The sequence below is a fragment of the Lontra canadensis genome, unplaced genomic scaffold (assembly GCF_010015895.1).
Source record: "Lontra canadensis isolate GAN:19392208 unplaced genomic scaffold, GSC_riverotter_1.0 scaffold9, whole genome shotgun sequence".
Lineage (NCBI taxonomy): Eukaryota > Metazoa > Chordata > Mammalia > Carnivora > Mustelidae > Lontra > Lontra canadensis.
In genome coordinates this window covers 20,822,855-20,842,038 of record NW_022631003.1, presented here as the reverse complement: position 1 = coordinate 20,842,038, position 19,184 = coordinate 20,822,855, and the positions used below count along the sequence as shown (strand labels likewise).

The 19,184-nt window shown below is 41.4% G+C and overlaps 1 protein-coding gene across 3 annotated transcripts in view; it reads left to right on the top strand.

The window, feature by feature from the left end:
* The window catches only part of GRIN2B (glutamate ionotropic receptor NMDA type subunit 2B), a 405,939-nt gene that overhangs the window by 111,288 nt on the left and 275,467 nt on the right, over nucleotides 1-19,184 (top strand). For all 3 annotated transcript variants that reach the window (XM_032855041.1, XM_032855043.1, XM_032855042.1), the window contains one exon: nucleotides 14,965-15,393. In XM_032855041.1, coding sequence (XP_032710932.1) covers nucleotides 14,983-15,393 — 411 coding nt within the window. In that variant the 5' untranslated portion in view covers nucleotides 14,965-14,982. The remainder of the gene's footprint in view (nucleotides 1-14,964; nucleotides 15,394-19,184) is intronic.

The window sequence follows — 19,184 nt, the reverse complement described above, 5'->3', positions numbered from 1 at the left end:
CTGTGATTCACACCATGGGCCTCAATAAGGATTTGTCGATTCATTGGATTTTTGAAATGAAAGGGATTGGAGCTCTGGTGTGGGGTTTTAAGTCAAGATCTTGCTCTCAAATTCTAATTTTCTCCCATTTTACAGAGATGTAATGGGAGATAGCAGAACGACTTGACTTACATATACTGTGAAATGATCACTGCAGAAGCATCTGTCTTATATATCAAAATCTAAGTTAAAATTGGAAAGTCAGAGATACCCTGAGTACACTCCTTGTATGTGGATGTCCAGACCTCTGCCCATGGATTCCGGCATGGCTTGTAATGGATTTGGGTCAGGCAGGAGCTTCGTTTGGCCTTTGTGGGGCATGGGAAGGAGTGCAGGCCGTGCCTGTGGTCCCTGCCATTTCTGTGATGATGGTGGACATGGTAATTCGGGCCAGATGTACATGCTGTTCCAACAGTATAAAAATGCCAGATTCAGAGACAGTGGCTATGTGTGCTCTTTAAAACAATATAAAATTTGAAGGGTGACCAACTTGCGACTCCATTATTAGGGTTACAGCAAGGATTCAGACATTTTTTTCATTCTTCTTCTGTTTTAATTTCTGCATATTAAGGGAAAAAATGCCAAGTGAACTGTCACATATTGACTTGAAGTATCGCCTTTGTATTTTCTTGTGTTGTTGTATTTCTTGGTTTATACCTTGGCTCATAATTTGTCAGGGAAAATTGATTCTAAAATCCAATTTTTTTCTTGCAGTGGATTCCAACCAAATCAAAGAGAAAATTAAAAGAAAAAAAAAGGAAGTTTGGGTTTCATTAACCAGTCTGTTTCTTCAGCAGTGTGAAGTCCCATTTAATGACCACATTTTACTTCATGAAAATGTTCTGCCTTTCTCTGGACTGTGCTTTGTAGTCATTCTGATAATTGTTTGGTGTGTTTTTCTGATTCCCGATTTTTTTTTTTTAACATTCCTCGCTCTCAAAATGTTCGCTTCTAAAGGCTGTTCTCTTAAAATATTCTGCAGATGTTTATCCATCCTTTGCAGAGGGCTGGGCACTTGGAGAGCTGCTGCTTATGATGCTGCTAACCAGGGCCTGAGCATAAGCAGAAAGCTTGATCAAGAGAGGCTATACTTTATTCTAGTGGGGGGTGGTGGTCGAATCAGATTCTGCTTCTGCTGTTTTGAAGCTAAGAGAGGTGCCTAGGTGTTCTCATGGAATGTGGGAGGAATCTGTATTATTTATGATTAGAGCAGGAAACAGATGACACCCTGAATCGGTTTAGTTTGAATTGAGTTTAAATAATGACTGTTTACCAAGATGTGGACAGTGCATAGAAACTACGAGAAGTAATGCAGTGTCCCGGAGCTAGAAGCAACTTGGTGTAGTTCCCACCACCTGCAGTCTCGGAGGAGGAAAGTGGGAGCAATTTCTGGAATCTGGAGAGGGTGCTGTGTGGAGAGAGCCATGTGGAGAGAGTCATTTTAGGGAAATTGTGATCTTTAGTCACGTGATACAACTAACCCGCAGCAGACCCGCGGGGAAGGAAGAATGAATGGTAAATGCCCTAGACTGGTCTTTTTGTTCCCCTGAGCTCCAGCTGGTGCTCTCCATTGGTCAAACCCAGCTAGAAGCCAGACAATGAGGAAGCCTGTTGATGGGCTTCAGACAGGTCTGCCTCCCAGGGCTCAGCGCCAAGAAGAGTAGAGCATTGAGCTTGAGGGGAAAATGGAAGATGGAGGGATTTACAGATTTTTAAAGCTAGAAGAGACTCGGAGAGCAACCAGCCCGTCTTCCTTGATAAGGAAATAGAGCCACAGAGTGGTTGAGTAATTCTTTCTAAGTCACGTGGCTGGTTGGTGGCAGAATTGTTATTGGGCTTGAGATTCCTGATCCTCAGTTCTGTGTCCCTTCTGCTACAGCATTGTTTATAGAGTAATCTGAGAGGAAGAGGAAGAGAGGAAGAAGAGGAAGGGAAATTAGAGTCATGTTTCAACTTACGATTAATTCTTTGAGGAGATGCTCAATTCCACACGTGTTGTTAGAGGGATTTAAACAAGGTCAGAGTTCAGTTATGATTGGTCAACAAATATGTCTTTGGATGGTAGTAATAAAACTTGCATTTTATATTAAGGAATATATGAGTACGTCTAGAGTTGGCCTAATACCCAGCCAGCTTGAATGGTGTAGCTTTTGTTCCCTATTGATTCTGGCCCTGCTCTTGTGCTTTCTGTGAAGTCTTTTATGGCCTCAGCATCTTGTTTTAAATGTAGGCTCCAAGTGAAGGTGGGATCACATATGGCTGCTGTGTTTCATCAGCAGAATCATCTTAGAATTCAGAGGCCAAGAGTAAGAGGGCTGATTATGTACATATGCATAAATCATTCATACAGGCATTGATTCACATAGGTATGTACACATGAAAATAAACACTCAGGTATGTAAGAAATTATCAGCTAACAACTTTGACCTAGGAATGATTCCTATATGATATCAAGAAATTGGAAATGGTGTTGGGGTTGGTAGTATTTTCCTTCATGTTGTAAGCCTTGGGGAGTGAAAGACCTAAAACAGTGCCTTCATTTCTATGTCAGTATTGCTGGAGACAGGCAATTCATTGTGGTATTCTTAGGTACTCATTCATTGGTTCATTCATGAACTGTCATCAATAAATGTTTATTGAGCACCTGCCATATGCCAGGCACTCTGCTAGGAATGGGAGATAGACAAGGAACATGGACGTAATCTTTGCCTTAACTTCATTAGGGTTTGCTAGGAAGATATCTTACTAGCCAGAGTAGTGAGACTTGGGTTTGCCTTTCCTGTACTCCATGCAGGGAGAATCATTGTTAGTGAGTGAAGATGTGAGTGTTTTGATGTAGCTGAAGTTGTTATATTACTTTGCACAAAATTTGGTGGCTGTTTGGTGGCTGGTGGGGAGAAGGAGGAAGTAGGTGCTGCCTGGTGGGAGGATTTAAATATTGTTTATATTGGATATCAGGTTATTACTTATAGACTAGCTTTTTAGAGAACAATTTTAGTACTATCACTTGACTTTATAAATTAATACACAGTAAAATTGACTTTTTTTTAATATACAGGCCTGTGATTTTTAAAACACTGGTTTAGATTTATCAGCACAATTAGGGTACCAGAACTCCCTCTTGCTGCCACTTTATAGCCACACCCTCCCCAAACCCTAATATGTTTTGACATGTGACAACCATTGGTATGTTCTCCATTGGTGTCATTTTTAATCTTTCTGAGAATGTTTATATACATGGTATTATGCCATATACAACATTTTAAATCTGACTCTATTCAGTCACCATTTTGCCTTTGAGATTCACCCATGTTGTGTGCCTCAATAGCTCTCTTTATCATTGGGTAGTGCCTGGCTATTTGTACCATAGTTTATGTACTAATCCACTGAAAGATATATAGATGGTTTTCAGTTTTTGGCAACTCTGAAAAGGTATTGTTTAAACAGTTACATGCAGTGTTTCATAGAGTAAAAGTTTTCACATTAGTTAGGTAAATACCTTGGAGAGCCAGTCTACACGGTAAACTTGTTCAACATTATTTGAATTCTAAAAACAGTCTTCCAGAGTATGTACACCATTCATAATCACAGTGATATATGAGAGTCTCACATGCATTCTACAACCTTGCTAGCCCTTGGTATTGATGCTTGAGATATCTATCTATCCATCTATCCATCCATCCATCCATCCATCCATCCATCCATCTATCTATCCATCCATCCATCTATTCAACTATGCACCTATCTATCCATCTATCTGTCCATCAATCCCTCCCTCCCTCCATCTATCTATCTGACATTCTCATAGGTGTCTCATAAGCCTCTCATAAAGAGGCTAGGCTAACTTTCTGAAACAACCCATTTCTAAGGTCAGTGGAAATTGTGGAAGCAAAAGAGGATGGTGTGAGAGAGAGACTCCTTTCTAAGTAATTTGAGGCAAAAGAAAGTCCTTCTCTCCCTCTGAACAGAGTATATTCACATTCAGTGAATAAATGTCAGGTACCTACTATTTGCTGGATGCTTTCAAGTAAATTGTTTAATATTCACAACAACTCTGTGAGGTGAGGACAAACACCCCCATTTTATAATGAAGAAAACGAGGTCTGGATAATTTAAGTTATTGGCTCCCCTCCCCACACGGTGTCAAATCCAGATTTCAGTTCTAGATCTCTTTGACTTCTAGATCTTTTTTCCTGCACTTGTGTCAGTATCATTTTGTTAGCATGCATTATACCAAAGTTCACATTCACAGGATCTAAGGGACTGTCTTAGAAAATTTTAAGGCATGTGTAATTAGATTTTAACAGGAAGATAGTACATACTCTCATTATAGCACAGACCCTAAAAAGTGAAAAATAATACTGAGAATTTAGTGCAGTTCTCTGAAGCACTAGAAATGAACTCTGTATGCATAGTGTCACTTAAAGCAAAGTTCCATGGGATTCTAACACACTTCTGTGGATGTAAATTTCCATGGCAAACATCATTGGCTTGCTTTCTTCACTGTGTCATAATACCCTTCTAACTAATATTTTGTTATATATATATTTTAAGGATTTATTTATTTATTTATTTGAATGAGAGAGAGAGAGGGAGAGAGAGAGCCAGGGAAGGGCAGAGGGAGAGGGAGAGAGAAGCTCCAGCAGACTCCCCTACCCCCAACCCCCGAGTGCAGAGACTGACTCAGGTGAAGCTGGATCCCATGACTCTGAGATCAAGACCTGAGCTGAAATCAAGAGCTGGACACTCAACCAACCATGCCACCCAAGCATCCCGTATATTTTGTTATTTTTGTAATTTCGGTGTGTTGTTTCTTCCTGATATCCCAGGCAGAATTAGGTGGACTTCTGTGGTGCCCTGGGCATGCTCTATTATAGCTCTTGTCACATCGTACTGTAATTTCCTGCCTTTTTTCTGTCTTGGCCATGATACTGAAGGCTTCTTGTAGATTGTATCACATTCAGTGTTGGATTCACTTTGTAGAATGTTATCCGGCACATAGAAATCATTCAATAAACATTTGTCAAATCAACCAGTCTCCACCAGAATCCTGTGAAAGCAGCGATGAGTCTCACGTTTTACAGATGAGTGGGTGGAGGGTCAGAGAGGCCAAGAAAACCGACCCAAGATGGCACAGCAAGCTAGGAGTAAGTGTAAAGCATGTGTTTTTAACTCCACAGCTCTCTTCTGCCCAGCACAACACAGCATGATTCTTGTTGCTTGGAGGCACTGTGGTTTACAGTAGAGGTTTTGTTGATGGTTATAGTGGCTGGAATGTACTGAAGCAGTGGAGCAGGTCACCTTGGGTGATTGGACATGGCCATTTTCAACACCCATCACTTAGATCTTTTTTTAACACAGGTTATTTATTTGTACCTGAGAACAGCAGAGTTTCTTGGTAAGTGTCTATAGGTCTAGAACCCGGCCCCATCCCTGGCTCACAGTTGCCCTCCTGATATCTTCCTTTGACCTCCTTCCCAGTTGAGATTTTCCTGCTGCTCTGTCCTGTGCTTCTCTTTCTGTCATCCATCACCCATTTGCACTGCTCACCCCACCCCTCCTTAATAGTCAGTGACAAGCCAATAATTTTTATTAACACTTGAAAATGCTATTTTGCTGTTAAACCAATATATGCAATTGCCCTAACCAGCTGCCAAATGGTAGTAATCAGAATCAGGTTTCACAAGGTTTGGATTTCAGCAGGGCTGCCCACACTGTCCTTTGAGGCATATGAATTAATTATAATTAAGAACCATGTGCAGATGTTAGAAGAGAAGCTTTGAACAATTTTGGTGTCTGCTCTTGCAGAATATCAAAGGGGGGAAAAAAAACCCCATGAATGAACTGTTGCTGGTGAGAGTACAGATAATCATCTACGTTTGTATTACACATTTCTATTAAAATGCACACACAGAAAGTGATTTATAATCCTTTGTTAGTTATCTGTACAACCCTTGTGTTTAGAACTTGGGTGACGGTAGAAGCAATCCTTCTGCTTTGTACGTAAAGCAAGAAGGAACAGCTCAGATCAAAAAGCCAAGATTTAGCCACTGGAAGTGTTGTAGGACAAGGAAGGTGCTCAGATGGTAGGTCAGCTTGGACCAAATAAGAACAAGAAGGCTCTTATTCAGCAGAAGTCCTAAGAAAGAAAATTTCTCTCCCAAGGAATTCAGTGCGACATTAGACCTTTGCAGTGATGAGGGTGTCTTCACACAGGGGTTGAAAGGACTGGTGGTCTTTGGAAGGGCATTCTTGCCTGCGTTGTATAAGAGGACTTAATGGTTCGTTCATCTGCTGGGTCATGGGTTTACCTGTATGTTTTCCCTCTCTCATCTGTCTTGCTCTTCTCTGATAAAACACTTTCCCAGTAGCAAGTTAACTAAGTCCCTGTTTTCTTTGATTTTCTATGATCATTGTGGCTACGGTATGTTGAAATGCATTTGGGGTTGGTTCTGCACAGGAGTGTCTTTAGATAAGTAAATACCCTACAGGACTGTTTATTGGCATGCTGGTCACTACATTAGAAACGGATTCAGTATGCTCATGGGATATCTAGGTAGACTTTTCTTTCATCACCGGATTCATGAGCACAGACTCTTAGCCCCTGCCCCCACTGCCCAAACTACCAGGATTTCTTACTGGGTTCCTTTCTGAAGAAAGGGCAGGGTCAATAGAGTTCAGAAGCTCTAAGAGCGTAATGATTGATGGTAATAGTGTGAGATTGAAGGAAATAACAATGCAGAGGGAATAATAATGCAGAGAGAAATTTTAGGTTTAAGCCAGCTGAAATCAAAGATTCATGCCTTTTATATGTTATTTCTACAGATTTAGATGATGTTTAGATCATAGTTAGCAGACCCTAAATGCATTTGGAGGATTGAAATTGGGTTTCCAAATGACCTGAATATATAGATGGCATTGTAATTCATTTGCTAGAAGTAGATATTGGTTTTGTATTTCAGAATAGCATTAGATAGTACACGTTTGACATCTGTGATACTCACACTTTCTGTATCAGATGGTTGGTGAACACATTTATTTCCTGAGCTAAGCATTCTGAGTCAAAAGTACCTTTTTGGTTCAGCATTTTCTCTGCTCCTCTAAATTTGAATTTAGAAAATACAACTCAAAATTGACTTGGAACTTAAATTTAATTTATGTTAATTAAAAACTTTATTTTGGATCTGTTCTGCAGAGTTGAGCTAATCATACTTCTTTGCTCATAGCACACTTTTATTACTGGCTCAGATAAGGACATCTTATATAATTAATTAGTTCTTTCCATACCTTTATCTTCCATATACATTTTAGAATAAGTTAAAAAAATTCCTTTAAAAATCTTGCTTTTAAATTTTGATAGAACTAACTTGAAGTTATAGATTGATTCAGGAGAGAATAGAACACTGTAATATTGTAATCACATCCATGAATGAGGTATATGATTACATTGTTCCAGCCTTTTTTTCATACCCTTGAAAAGAGTTTCAAATGTTCTCTCCAGAGGTCCTATGTATTCTTTGTTAATTCCTAAATAGTTTAGAGTTTCTTTTGCTGTTATGACTATCATGTTTTCTAGTTGGTTAAAAGAGAGCTATTGATGTTTTCTAAGAGTATTGTTTATCCAGCAATCACACCCTACCCATACTAAAAATAATAGTTTTTAAATTCCACTGGATTTTCTATGTAAAGAATCATCATATCTTCATATAATGCTAGTTTATTTTTCTTTCCTTCTTATTCTTCAAAACTTTTGTTTTCAGGGTGCCCGGGTGGCTTAGTTGTTTTCGGCTAGGGTCGTGATCTTGAAGTCATGAAATTGAGCCCTGGGTCGGGCTTCACATGGAGAATCTGCTTGAGATTCTCTCTCCCTCTCCTTCTGCCCCTCCCCTCACTCACACACACTCTCTCTCCTCTCTCTAAAATAAATAAATCTTAAAAAAAAAAAAACCCTTTTGTTTTCTTGACTTCTTTTATTACCATAGTTTCTAGTAGTAGTGATAGCACTAACCTTGGTTTTTCCTGAATGCCAAAACAAATATGATCAAGTCTTTAGTATATTCTTGTACCAGGTAAAGATTGATGATCTTCTCCATTTCCTAGTATCAAAGAATATTTTAAAAATATACACTAACATTTATATCATAAATAGATTTTTCCCTTAATCAAATGTATTTCCATCATTTTTTTTTGAGATAGTCATGTAAATATCTCCCTTAATCCATTAAGGTGGTAAATTATTTTGGTTTATATTTTGAAATTAAGCCATCCTTACATTCCTGGTATAAACCACACTTGATTATGATTATGATCATTTTTATTTTAATTTTTTTAAGATTTTATTTATTGGAGAGAGAGAGAGAGTGCACAAGCATGGAGAGGGGCAGAGGGAAAAGCAGACACCCCACTGAATGCGGAGCCTAATGTGGGACTCGATTCCAGGACCCAGGGATCATGACCTGAGTCAAAGGCAGACACTTAACCAATGAGCCATTCAGCCACCCTGATTATTATTATTTTTAAAATATACTTTTTGTTTGTTTGTTTGTTTAGCTAATATTTTCTTTGGAATTTTTATTTTAACCTGTATGTTTATAAGTGAAAGATGATAATCTTTTCTTGTACTTTATCTGGATTTAGAACTAAACTTCCTTTGTTTTTCTATTTTGTTCAACTTAAAAGAACAAGGCTCTCCACTTCTTAAGTTTGGTAGGCCTCTGGGCATCTGGGGGGCTCATCAGTTAAGCTTCCAACTTTTGGTTGTTGCTTAGGTCATGATCTCAGAGTCATGAGGTCATGCCCCGTGTAAGGCTCCATGCTCAGCATGTGGTGTGTTTGGGATTCTCTCTCTCACTCTCTCCTGGCTCCTCTCCCTCTTTGTTCACTCTCTCTCTAAAATACATAAATATAATTTAAAAAAAAAAAAAAGCTTGGTAGTCTTCATCTATAAAACCATGCATGCCTGTTCTTATTTTGGCAAAGGCTGAGTGCACGGATGGTAGACTGGTTTTGGTGAATTAGAACTAGGGGACTTTAATAACCATTTTATTTTCTTTAATGATTATTAGTATATTCAAATTTTCTAAATCTTCTTGAACCTTGTTTTGCTTTTTTTTATTAGGTATTTATACATTAAGTTTAAAAGCAATTCATTTTCATAATATACTTTTATTATTTTAAATGTTCCAACACACACACACACACACACACACACACACATTGTCCCCTTTTCATTGTCAATTTAATTTACATTTTCTCTCTATTTTCTGTGATTTGTCTTGTCAGAACTTTGTCTATGATAGTCTTTTAAGCAGTTAGCTTTTGGTTTTGTTTTTTCTTATATTTACAGTTACTTGGTTCTAAGTTTTAAAAAGGTTTTTGGATATGTGATTTTTTTTTAGCTACCTTTATTTTTTAATTTTTTTAAAATTTTTATTTATTTTTTAAATTTCTTTTCAGTGTTCCAGAATTCATTGTTTATGCACCTCACGCAGTGCTCCATGCAATACATGTCCTCCTTAATACCCAGCACCAGGCTCATCCCACCTCCCAGCCCCCTCCCCTCCAAAACCATCAGTTAGTTCCTCAGAGTCCACAGTAATTTAGTCACTTTATAGAAAAATGGCAGTTGTTTCATATTGATTCTTTAGAATTTATTGAGTCATTTTTGTAAACTTAATATTTTCCATGTACTTCAAAAGAATATATATTCTCTATTGTACATGTTTATCTGGATTTCTGAACTAGAATAAGCTTACGACTCAGGCTTTGTTTTGTTGTTGTTGTTTTCTTCTTTTCTTCTCCTTTCTTTCTTTCTTTCTTTCTTTCTTTCTTTCTTTCTTTCTTTCTTTCTTTTTATTTTTTTAGGCAAACAGCAAGAGGGGCAGGAGTAGAGGGAGAGGGAGAGAAAGAATCTGAAGCAGGCTCCATGCCAGCTGGGAGCCTGGTTTGGAGTTTGATCTCACAACCCCAAGATCATGACCTGAGCCAGAATCAAGAGTCTGATACTTAACCGACTGAGCCATTCAGGCAACCCTCAGGCTTTGTGTTTTTGATCATCTATGTCATTGCTTATAGTTTGTCTGTTGGATTTATTTGTTTCTCCCCAGGTATTTTAGCTCCTACCTCACACATGTCAAGCCTAGATGTTAAGATTCGGGTATGATTATGATTATTGTAACCTTTTGGTACCTGTATGTGACATCTCTCATTGTCCCTTCTAATATTTTCACATTTGTACTGTATCTTGGTATTAAAATTTTGATAGCTATTCCCACCTCCAGGAAGGTTATACTCATTTATGCTTCACTTGACTTACACTGTGTGAGACTCCTTGTTTCCCCACACTCCCTAATGTTATGAATTCTAGGGCCTGTTTTTATTGATAGCTTGGGAAACTGGACCTGATGCCTAGTTCTTGCACTTACAATCTTCATTTCTCTCACTGCCTGTCATATTCTAATCACAGTTTCCTTAATTGGTTCACTCCAAACAGCATGGTCCTGACTGCATTACGGGATGGTGCTTGGAAATTTGAGTTAATCATCTATTAAATCACATTTTATCCTTCCTGTTGGTGTTGCCCCAGGACTCCGTTTTCTCTGGGGACAGGATTGGCCCAGATCCTCTCTCAGATGTATCTTCCCTTAGAGCTGCTGTGGGCCAAGTGTGGATTGGTTCCTGCTGTAGTTACTGTGTCCCAGCTGGAGGCACAAACCACAGCTGCTATGGTCTTCTGCTTGTCAGACATCTGGTGACCCCTCTCCTTGTGCCTCAAGGGGGCAGAGGGACTGGAACTGGGCAGTCATGTCTCCAGTCCTGCCCCTTTGCTATTGGTTCTGCCTGTGCACCCCAGTGCCTGATTTCTGGCTATCATGGTCTGGGGGTGACGAGCTCCCCTGATTGCCATTACTGACCTTGGCCTGAATGACTCTGAAATTCTGCTGCACTTGACTGGTAAGCCAAGTGCAGCCAAGTAATCGAGCTGAGCTTGCTGCTACCCTGAGGCCATCATGGGGCATGTTGTTCCGGGAGTTATATCTGTCCAGGAGCTAATATGTCTTGCCCCCTGTGACATTCTTCTTAACATTCCTCTCAGCCTCAGCCTGCCTTTCTCTTACCCCGCCTCCCACATGCTGACTTTCTGCTTTCACAAACAGCTAGTCTCCTTGAACAACTTCTGTAGAAACTTAAAGGTAACATCCTTTGCATCTGTAGAGTAGAGTACTTTCTATTCTTCAAAGCACTCCCATATACATTCTGCCATTTGATCCTCACAAGACCTCTTCCAGGTATTTAGGTTAGGGATATATCCTGATTTCCCTGCCGAGGACATGGTGAGAGGATTGGGCAACCGGTTCATCCTCAGGGATGGTGTCACATGTGCAGTTGGGTTCTGGTTGGTGATTTTGTTCATTCACTCATTCCTGTATTCGTTTATTCATACACTCTTATATTGAGAGGTAGCAGAAAGGGAAGAGCAAGGGTTTGGGGACAGACACGTTTTAATACCACCCCTTATAAGTGGTGTGGACTTTGTCAGGTACTTAACCTCTCAGAAGATCAGGTTCCTCCTTTATAATATAGGGAAAAAGTATGACTTATGGTGTTTATTTGGGATTTAATAATACATGTAAGTTAGCTGGCAGTGATAGAGTCCAGCATATGGTAAGTTACAGGTCAAATGTTACTATAAATACATCATATATAAAGTAGGTTATTATTATAGATAAAAATGGTCAAATGTGGACAATTTTATAATGGTAGAAATTCAGTGGCTTATGTTTGTTGAGTCCTTCTCTGTGGTATGTGAGGCCCTGCTAGACCCCAGGCATGCCAACAGAAATGAGAAGGGGTGTTTGTGTGTATCTTCTCTTAGACTGTGGAGGGTAGAGCCTGGGCCTCTTCCAACCCCCAAGAGCAATGTCTGCCAGGTGGTCAGGGCTCCATAAATGCTGACTAAGCCCAATAGCCCCTGCCTGCAAGGAGAATACCAACGAGTTAAGATAGGCAGTCACATGCAGTCACGTAATCATATAATTACAGTAAGCAGGTATTTAAAAACATGCAGGCTATCGTGAGAGCTCGGAGACGACAGCACTCAGTTCTTCCAAGGGAGAAGGAAGTCCAGTGAGTGTTGGGGGCAAAGCAGCATCAAGCAGCTCCATCAAGACTCATTGTGGTCTGTCGCGGGAAAGGAGCAGAAGCAATTTGCTTACCTTGAACAGAAATGGACAGCCTGCTTTCTCTCAACTGACCCCCTCCTAATGTGCGAAATTGAGTTTGTATTCAAAGCAGCTTCTCTGTTTGTCTCACCGTCCCTGTGTTGTTGGTATCTGCTTTAATGTATTGCTTTGTAAAGTGCTCTGCTCTGTCCTGAGTATAAAAGAGACGCACTGTAAAACCAGGTTCTATTCTTTGGGCATCACATCTAGCCATTGCATAACCAAGTCTGATATATTGTGTGAGAAGAAATAGAGGAACCCAAGAGATATTTCAAAAAGAGCAAATAAAACACCAAAGTGGGAGAGTGTAGAGTGCATTCAAGTTAATAAACTGTCATGGCAGAGTGGACCACTTTTCAATGTGAGGGAATCTAATTTAGGGACTTGTCACCGTAGGGCCAGAATATTATTGGAATGAAGTTAGCTGCTGGTTTTGCCAAATTCAGGATCTTTTGGTTGTTCTTGAGAGACAGTCTCTGGAATTGAACAGATTATTCTTATCATTATTATTTTGCGAATAGTTCTTTGAGGTGCTCAGCCTCTCTCTCTTCCCCAAATGTTTAGTGCTGCTCACCCCCATACAGCATTGCTTTGCTTTAAGCTCCAGGATGAGGATTGGATGCCCTGGACCTCTTGCTAGGTTGGATACAGTTCATCAGCCTGGGTTTCCAGGACTCACAGAGCCTGGAGAACTGTCAGGAGTGAGCTGTGCTCAGGTGAGAACCACTGAGCTACTCGTCTTATTCAGAAGCGATAGCCGATCAATACAGCTCTCCTTCTTGGCAGTGTGGAAGGATGAGCACCACAGCAAGAGTTCCAAAATCTTTTCTGCCAAGAACTGGATTGGATTTTGTGCTGCTTCAGCCACAAAATGTCCCCAGCCTCTCACGCCTGAATCCTTAATGCCCTTTGCAGTCAGTCTGCTCAGACTGAATGCTTCTTTATCTTTCTTTTCAATATCCTCATTGTTTTCTTTTTGTTGGTTGAACTCTCAAACTCTCGAAGTTTTTAGATCTCTGGTATCTTACCTTTTCTTTCAAGCGAGTAGGACGTATTAAGCCGCACTTTCATCCTTGATCTTTGTAGAAGAATGAGAATCCCTGCTTCTGATTTTGGGTACAGTTTGTAGAATATTTCCTTGGAGAACAAAAATGCTATATTTATGTATTGGCATGCTGGTATTATAATATTACTGACCTTGGGAAAATTACATAACTGTTTTGAGCTTCGGTTTCTCCATTTGAGAAATGGGGATAAAGGTGACTAATTTATAGGATTTCTATGAGGAATGAAGAGATGGCTTATAAGGAAATGCCTAACACAGGGCACAGACTATAACAGATGTGCCATAATGATTATTTAAAACAAGTCAAAACAATGTAAGTGGGGTGAGTTCTATTTAAATAAGAAGAGCCCTTGGAGAATGGCAAGAAATGTAAAGAGAAATGACCAAGCTCTGTGGGGAGCTGTGTCCTCAGTCTGGTGCACAGTGTAAGATTTAGGGGCGTACGGGGAAGCAAAAGGCAGGAGTGTGTTGTAGGTAAACAGTGGTGAATTTGTGCAAACATGGAGTCAGTCATCTTAAGGAAGTTGCTATAGGACGCCATGGAAAATTCTTCTAATGTGGCTCTAACATTACTAGGTATCAGTAGTATTTCTCATATCACCATAGTTTGATATAAAAAATCACAATAAAACTATTCCTTATAGGGGTCCCTGGGCATCAACTCTTGTTCTCAGCTCAGGTCTTGATCTCATGGTCATGAATTTGAGCCTACTTAAAAACAAAAAACAAAAATCCTATTCCTTGTGATAATAGACTATAATAGACCCCAAAAAAATGACAATGGAGAGGCAGTGTGGCATAATGCAATGGAATGCAAATTGGCTGAAAACCCAGAAGATCTGGATTCATGTCTGTTTCACTTAATTGGTACACAACGTTGGACTTTATAGCTTCTTTGAGCCTTAACTTTAACATCTGTGAAAGGGGAATGATAATATCTTATTTTTTTCATTGTTGGTAATTGTTAGGCTCCATTGAGATGTTTTTTAAAGTACTGTCTACGTATTGGTTTTATGTGTTTCTTGTTTTTTTTTTTTTTTTTTTTTTAGTAGTTGTAAAAGTCAGTTACTTAGAGTTGTTGAAGAATCTTCGGGCTCTTGTCCTCTTTGAGGTGAGCACAGAGTAAAGGGGCTTATGTTTCTGTAGCTCCCCATTGCTGGCTTATCCAGACCATGTTTTGTTCCTAGCCTCTGCTGTGTCCATTTTGCTGCTCATTTGCCTGGTCTCTGCCATTCCCTTGGCCCAGGAGCAATTCAAGGATGGGTTGTGGCAGAAGTGCCAGGGACCCCATAGCACCAGCGAGACCCCTTCTTGGAGACTCCTGCATTTGTGCCCTTGGCATGATTGCCTGGACCCCTTGTGTCCTCTTTCCCTCTTTTGCCTCTGTTTGCTGCTGATGCCCATAGCAGTAGCTTTCATGGTCTTGCTTAAAGATTCCTGATGCTTTTGAAAGTTTCATTTTCTTTCTCCCATTCTGCCTAGCAGACATGAGAGATCGGGGACTAGGCTTGAAGACAGACATGGGGTATGATGATCAGAGAAAAGAGATCAGGCCCTTGACCTTGCAGTATCCAGCCCCTTCCAAGATAGGTCATGGAGTGGGGTCATAATGTAACCATTCTCTCTTTGTGTTTTCAGGGAGTCGACGAGTTGAAGATGAAGCTCAGAGCAGAGTGCTGTTCTCCCAAGTTCTGGTTGGTGTTGGCGGTCCTGGCCGTGTCAGGCAGCAGGGCTCGTTCTCAGAAGAGCCCCCCCAGCATTGGCATTGCTGTCATCCTTGTGGGCACTTCCGACGAGGTGGCCATCAAAGATGCCCACGAGAAAGATGACTTCCATCATCTCTCCGTGGTCCCCCGTGTGGAGCTGGTAGCCATGAATGAGACTGACCCAAAGAGCATCATCACCCGCATCTGTGATCTCATGTCTGACCGGAAGATCCAGGGCGTGGTGTTTGCGGACGACACAGATCAGGAGGCCATCGCCCAGATCCTTGACTTCATTTCAGCTCAGACTCTCACCCCCATTCTGGGCATCCACGGAGGCTCCTCTATGATAATGGCAGATAAGGTAAGGGACGGTGACGGGGGTGGGGCAGGGGGAGGGTTGTGTCAAGAACTGAACAGCGCCTGTGTTTGAATGCAAAACTTGATAAGAGATGGAACGGAACTAGAATCTGCTGAATCAGTAGGTAGATCAGGAATTAGTCCCTTCCTTCGGAGATGAAAGTCAGGAGAAGGGACAGGTATTCAGAACTCCTATAGTCTTCAACAGGGTCCATGTGCTCTTAAATGGACTTCCTGAAATGACGACGAGATGTTGAAGCTCATAGTTGTGTGGTACATTTTCTTCAAATATGTGCATGCATAGCTCCTTTAAACCTTTAAAGTAAGGCGTGCTCTATTCTTTCCTGGAAACACATATTACTCCCCCGCTCCCCTGCCCCATGCGGGCTCCAAGACTATTAAAAGAAAAATCCCTTGAGGCAGGTTATTTGTCTCCTTGAAGATACAGATGTCATAGGGAAGTACTCCTTGCTAAGTTGTCTGTGCATGTTACACGTCAATCTACACACCAGAGTGGATTTTAATCCATGGAACCAGTCGCAGCTGCATTTTCTCCATGCTTAGAATTGAAGGCAGTGGTCCTTACCCTTGGTGACCCACTGGGTCCCTTGAGGAGCTTTCAACATTGCGGACGCCTGGGGCGCACGCACACCCAGAGATTGAGTGCTGGCCCACCGTGCAGCCCAGATGGCCGGCTTCTTGAAAGCTTCCTGCATGATTCCTGTATGTGGTTAAGGTTGAGCCCTGCAGCTTTATGGCCTCAAAGAAATTGTAGAGTCTTCTGCATGAATGTTAGGCTGACTGTTCTCTGACAAGCTCATGAGCATCTGACGGTGATGCTTATTCTCTAATTGCAGAAGGTGTTTTGTTTGTGGTTTTGTTTTGTTTTTCCTTTTTAAAAAAAAACTTATTCAGAGATTTCCTTTATTGATTATTGCTCATTGCTTAGGTGCAGTGCTCCTCCCATAGGCATTGTCCTTTGCAGTTATCATATCTCAGAATGATTCATTTCACTACAATTGCGGGATTTATTGCTTCTCGTCACTTGGTCTCTATCTTTGCATTGTCCTTTTCTACTTCTTATCATCACTTCCAGATCTGTAGTTTTGTACTTAAAGGACATGCAGTGGGGTCACTGATGTTTGTAAACACCGCAAAAGCTAGCGCAGACAGGGCAAGAGTGCTCCTTGGCCAGTTGAGAACCGCTACAGTGCAGGGTTTAGCCGGCTCCAGCAACCGCGTGCGATCACTACCGCCATCTGTCGGCCGCGGGCAGAGATGACGCGCTTCTGTTAGGGAGCTGCCTTTATTCAATCTAGGAAAGGTCAAGTGGAAGTCTTCAAAGGAGGGGCCGCCGTTGCATGTGAGAAAGGTATGCTTCCATTCACCTGGGCAAAGGTAAAGATGTTAGAAAAGAAATTCTGGCACTAGAAGTCCATACTGGGGGATGTGGGATAAACTGAACCAGAATGGAAAATAGAGACCATCTGTGACAAACCCATTGAGCTTTTGCTTCAGATAGATTTTTTTTTTTTCTTCTTAACATCATTGTCCTCAGCTGACGATGTTATATTTTCGCAGTGGTATTTTGAGGGCACGATGTTGCACTGAAAGAAGGCCAAGGTAGATGAGCCAAATTTTTTGAATCATAAAGAAGTGCATGCTTATGTTGAGAGCACGACAGGTGAAAATAATTTTTTTTTTTTTTTTTTTTTGGTTATGCGGGCTATGGTGCAACTTCCGTTATTTTAGCACTCCCACCCTCCTGCCCCCATAGGAAAGGTTGCTGGCTACACTGGTTAGTTGTTTCTCTGTTGTGCCTCTTAAACGAATGTGTAATAACAATATCATCATACGAGGTAAGCTGTAGACCACGTGGAGGGACTGAGCTCTTTTTGTTCATTGATTCGTTCTAGGTGCTTTTGTGTTTACTGTGTGCTCAAGTACATAGCACTTTGCATGTATTGTCTTATTTTTTTTTAAAGATTTTATTTATTTATTTGACAGAGATCACAAGCAGGCAGAGAGGCAGGCGGGGGCGGGGGAGCAGGCTCCCCTCTGAACAGAGAGCCCCATACGGGGCTCGATCCCAGGACCCTGGGCTCGTGATCTGAGCCAAAGGCAGAGGCTTTATTTATATATTTTTAAGATTTTATTTATTTATTTGACAGACAGATCACAAGTTGGCAGAGAGGCAGACAGAGAGAGTGGGGGAAGCAGGCTCCTTGCCTAGCAGAGAGCCTGATGCAGGGCCCGATCCCAGGACCCTGGGATCATGACCTGAGCTGAAGGCAGAGGCTTTAACCCACTGAGCCACCAGGCGCCCAGCGTGTATTGTCTTATTTAATACTCTTATAACTCAGCTAAGTGATATTATTTATCTCCTTTTGACATATGGGGAAATTGAGGCTCAGAGTGATGAAAAAACCACAGCCAAAGTGATGTAGCTAGTAGCTGGCAGCCAAGACGTCAACATTGGTTGCTGGCTCCAAAGGCACATGCTCTCTTGCCTCTCCAGAAAAAGGCAAGGCTCGTCAGGGTCTCACGTACCTTCCTATTCTTTACTTTGTCCTTCCCTATATAGCGCCATGGCAGATATTACCTGACTAAAATTCATCCATCACTTGATTCATAATGGCAGAACTGGGATCTGAGGAGAGAAGTAATGAAGAGATGAGATGGCGTAGTGCTTGGATACAGCCCGAGTCCACAGTGGACCTGTTGGTTCCTACTTCTGGGGGTAAAAGGGAGGACTGAAAGCAGTGAGGTGATGGTAAGGAGATCCCTCTCTGGTCCCTTAAACCTCCTGCCATGGCAGCCACACCCAAATATTCCATCTTCTGTTTTTCTCTTTAGTGGTTTTTAGGCAATTTCCTAAAATAGTCTAAAAAATATCTAACTGACTTCTAACCTGAAAAGATTTCCAAAATGTGGGTAGAAAGAAGAAAAGGAAGAAAGAAGGAGGTCCTGAATACCACAGAAACTGGAGAGTGGATGGAAGGCTCATTCCTGAGGGGTCAGACACCTGAATGGGCTGGAAGCTGCTGAGGAGGGTGAGCAGGGGTCCGCCCCCCTCCGGCTGAGCGGGCAGCGTCGCCAAGATGCCTGGGATGTCCTCCCCCAGAGGGACATCTGCAGGGTTAAGGGATTTGCATGAAGGCAAATAAAAAGAGTCCCCCAGATCTGAGAGAAATAAGCTTTTGGGGCAAGTTTCAAAAATAAAACATCTCAAGTTCTAAGGCCAGTTTTGTTTTATTTTTTTTTAAATAGAAGTTTATTTTTAAGTACCATGAACATATTTTACAAACCTAGAACGAGGACACGGAGTTTGACAACTATGAATCAACTGTGCGGCCACAGGACAAAACATTTGAAAATGGAACTGATGCAGAAAATCCAAGAAATGCAGCTTTGCCACGGCCTAGTCTTTGAGGTACAGGTACCATCTGAAGGATGATAAATAAGCCTTCCCTTTTGCTTCCCCCTTCTGGAAGATAGGTAATTGCCATGCCATTTTACCTCAGTTTTGTTGTCATTAGTTCGCCCAAGTAAAGCCCATTACTAAGTGTTCTGTAGACAGTTATATTGTAGAAATAAAGCCCCAGTGGAAGGAGTTCGTAATGGAAGAAAACACGGATATGAAGATTTTTGACCGGGGTGCCTGGGTGGCTCAGTGGGTTAAAGCCTCTGCCTCCTGCTCGGGTCATGATCTCAGGGTCCTGGGATCCAGCCCCATATTGGGCTCTCTGCTCAGCGGGGAGCCTGGTTCCCCCTCTCTCTCTGCCTGTCTCTCTG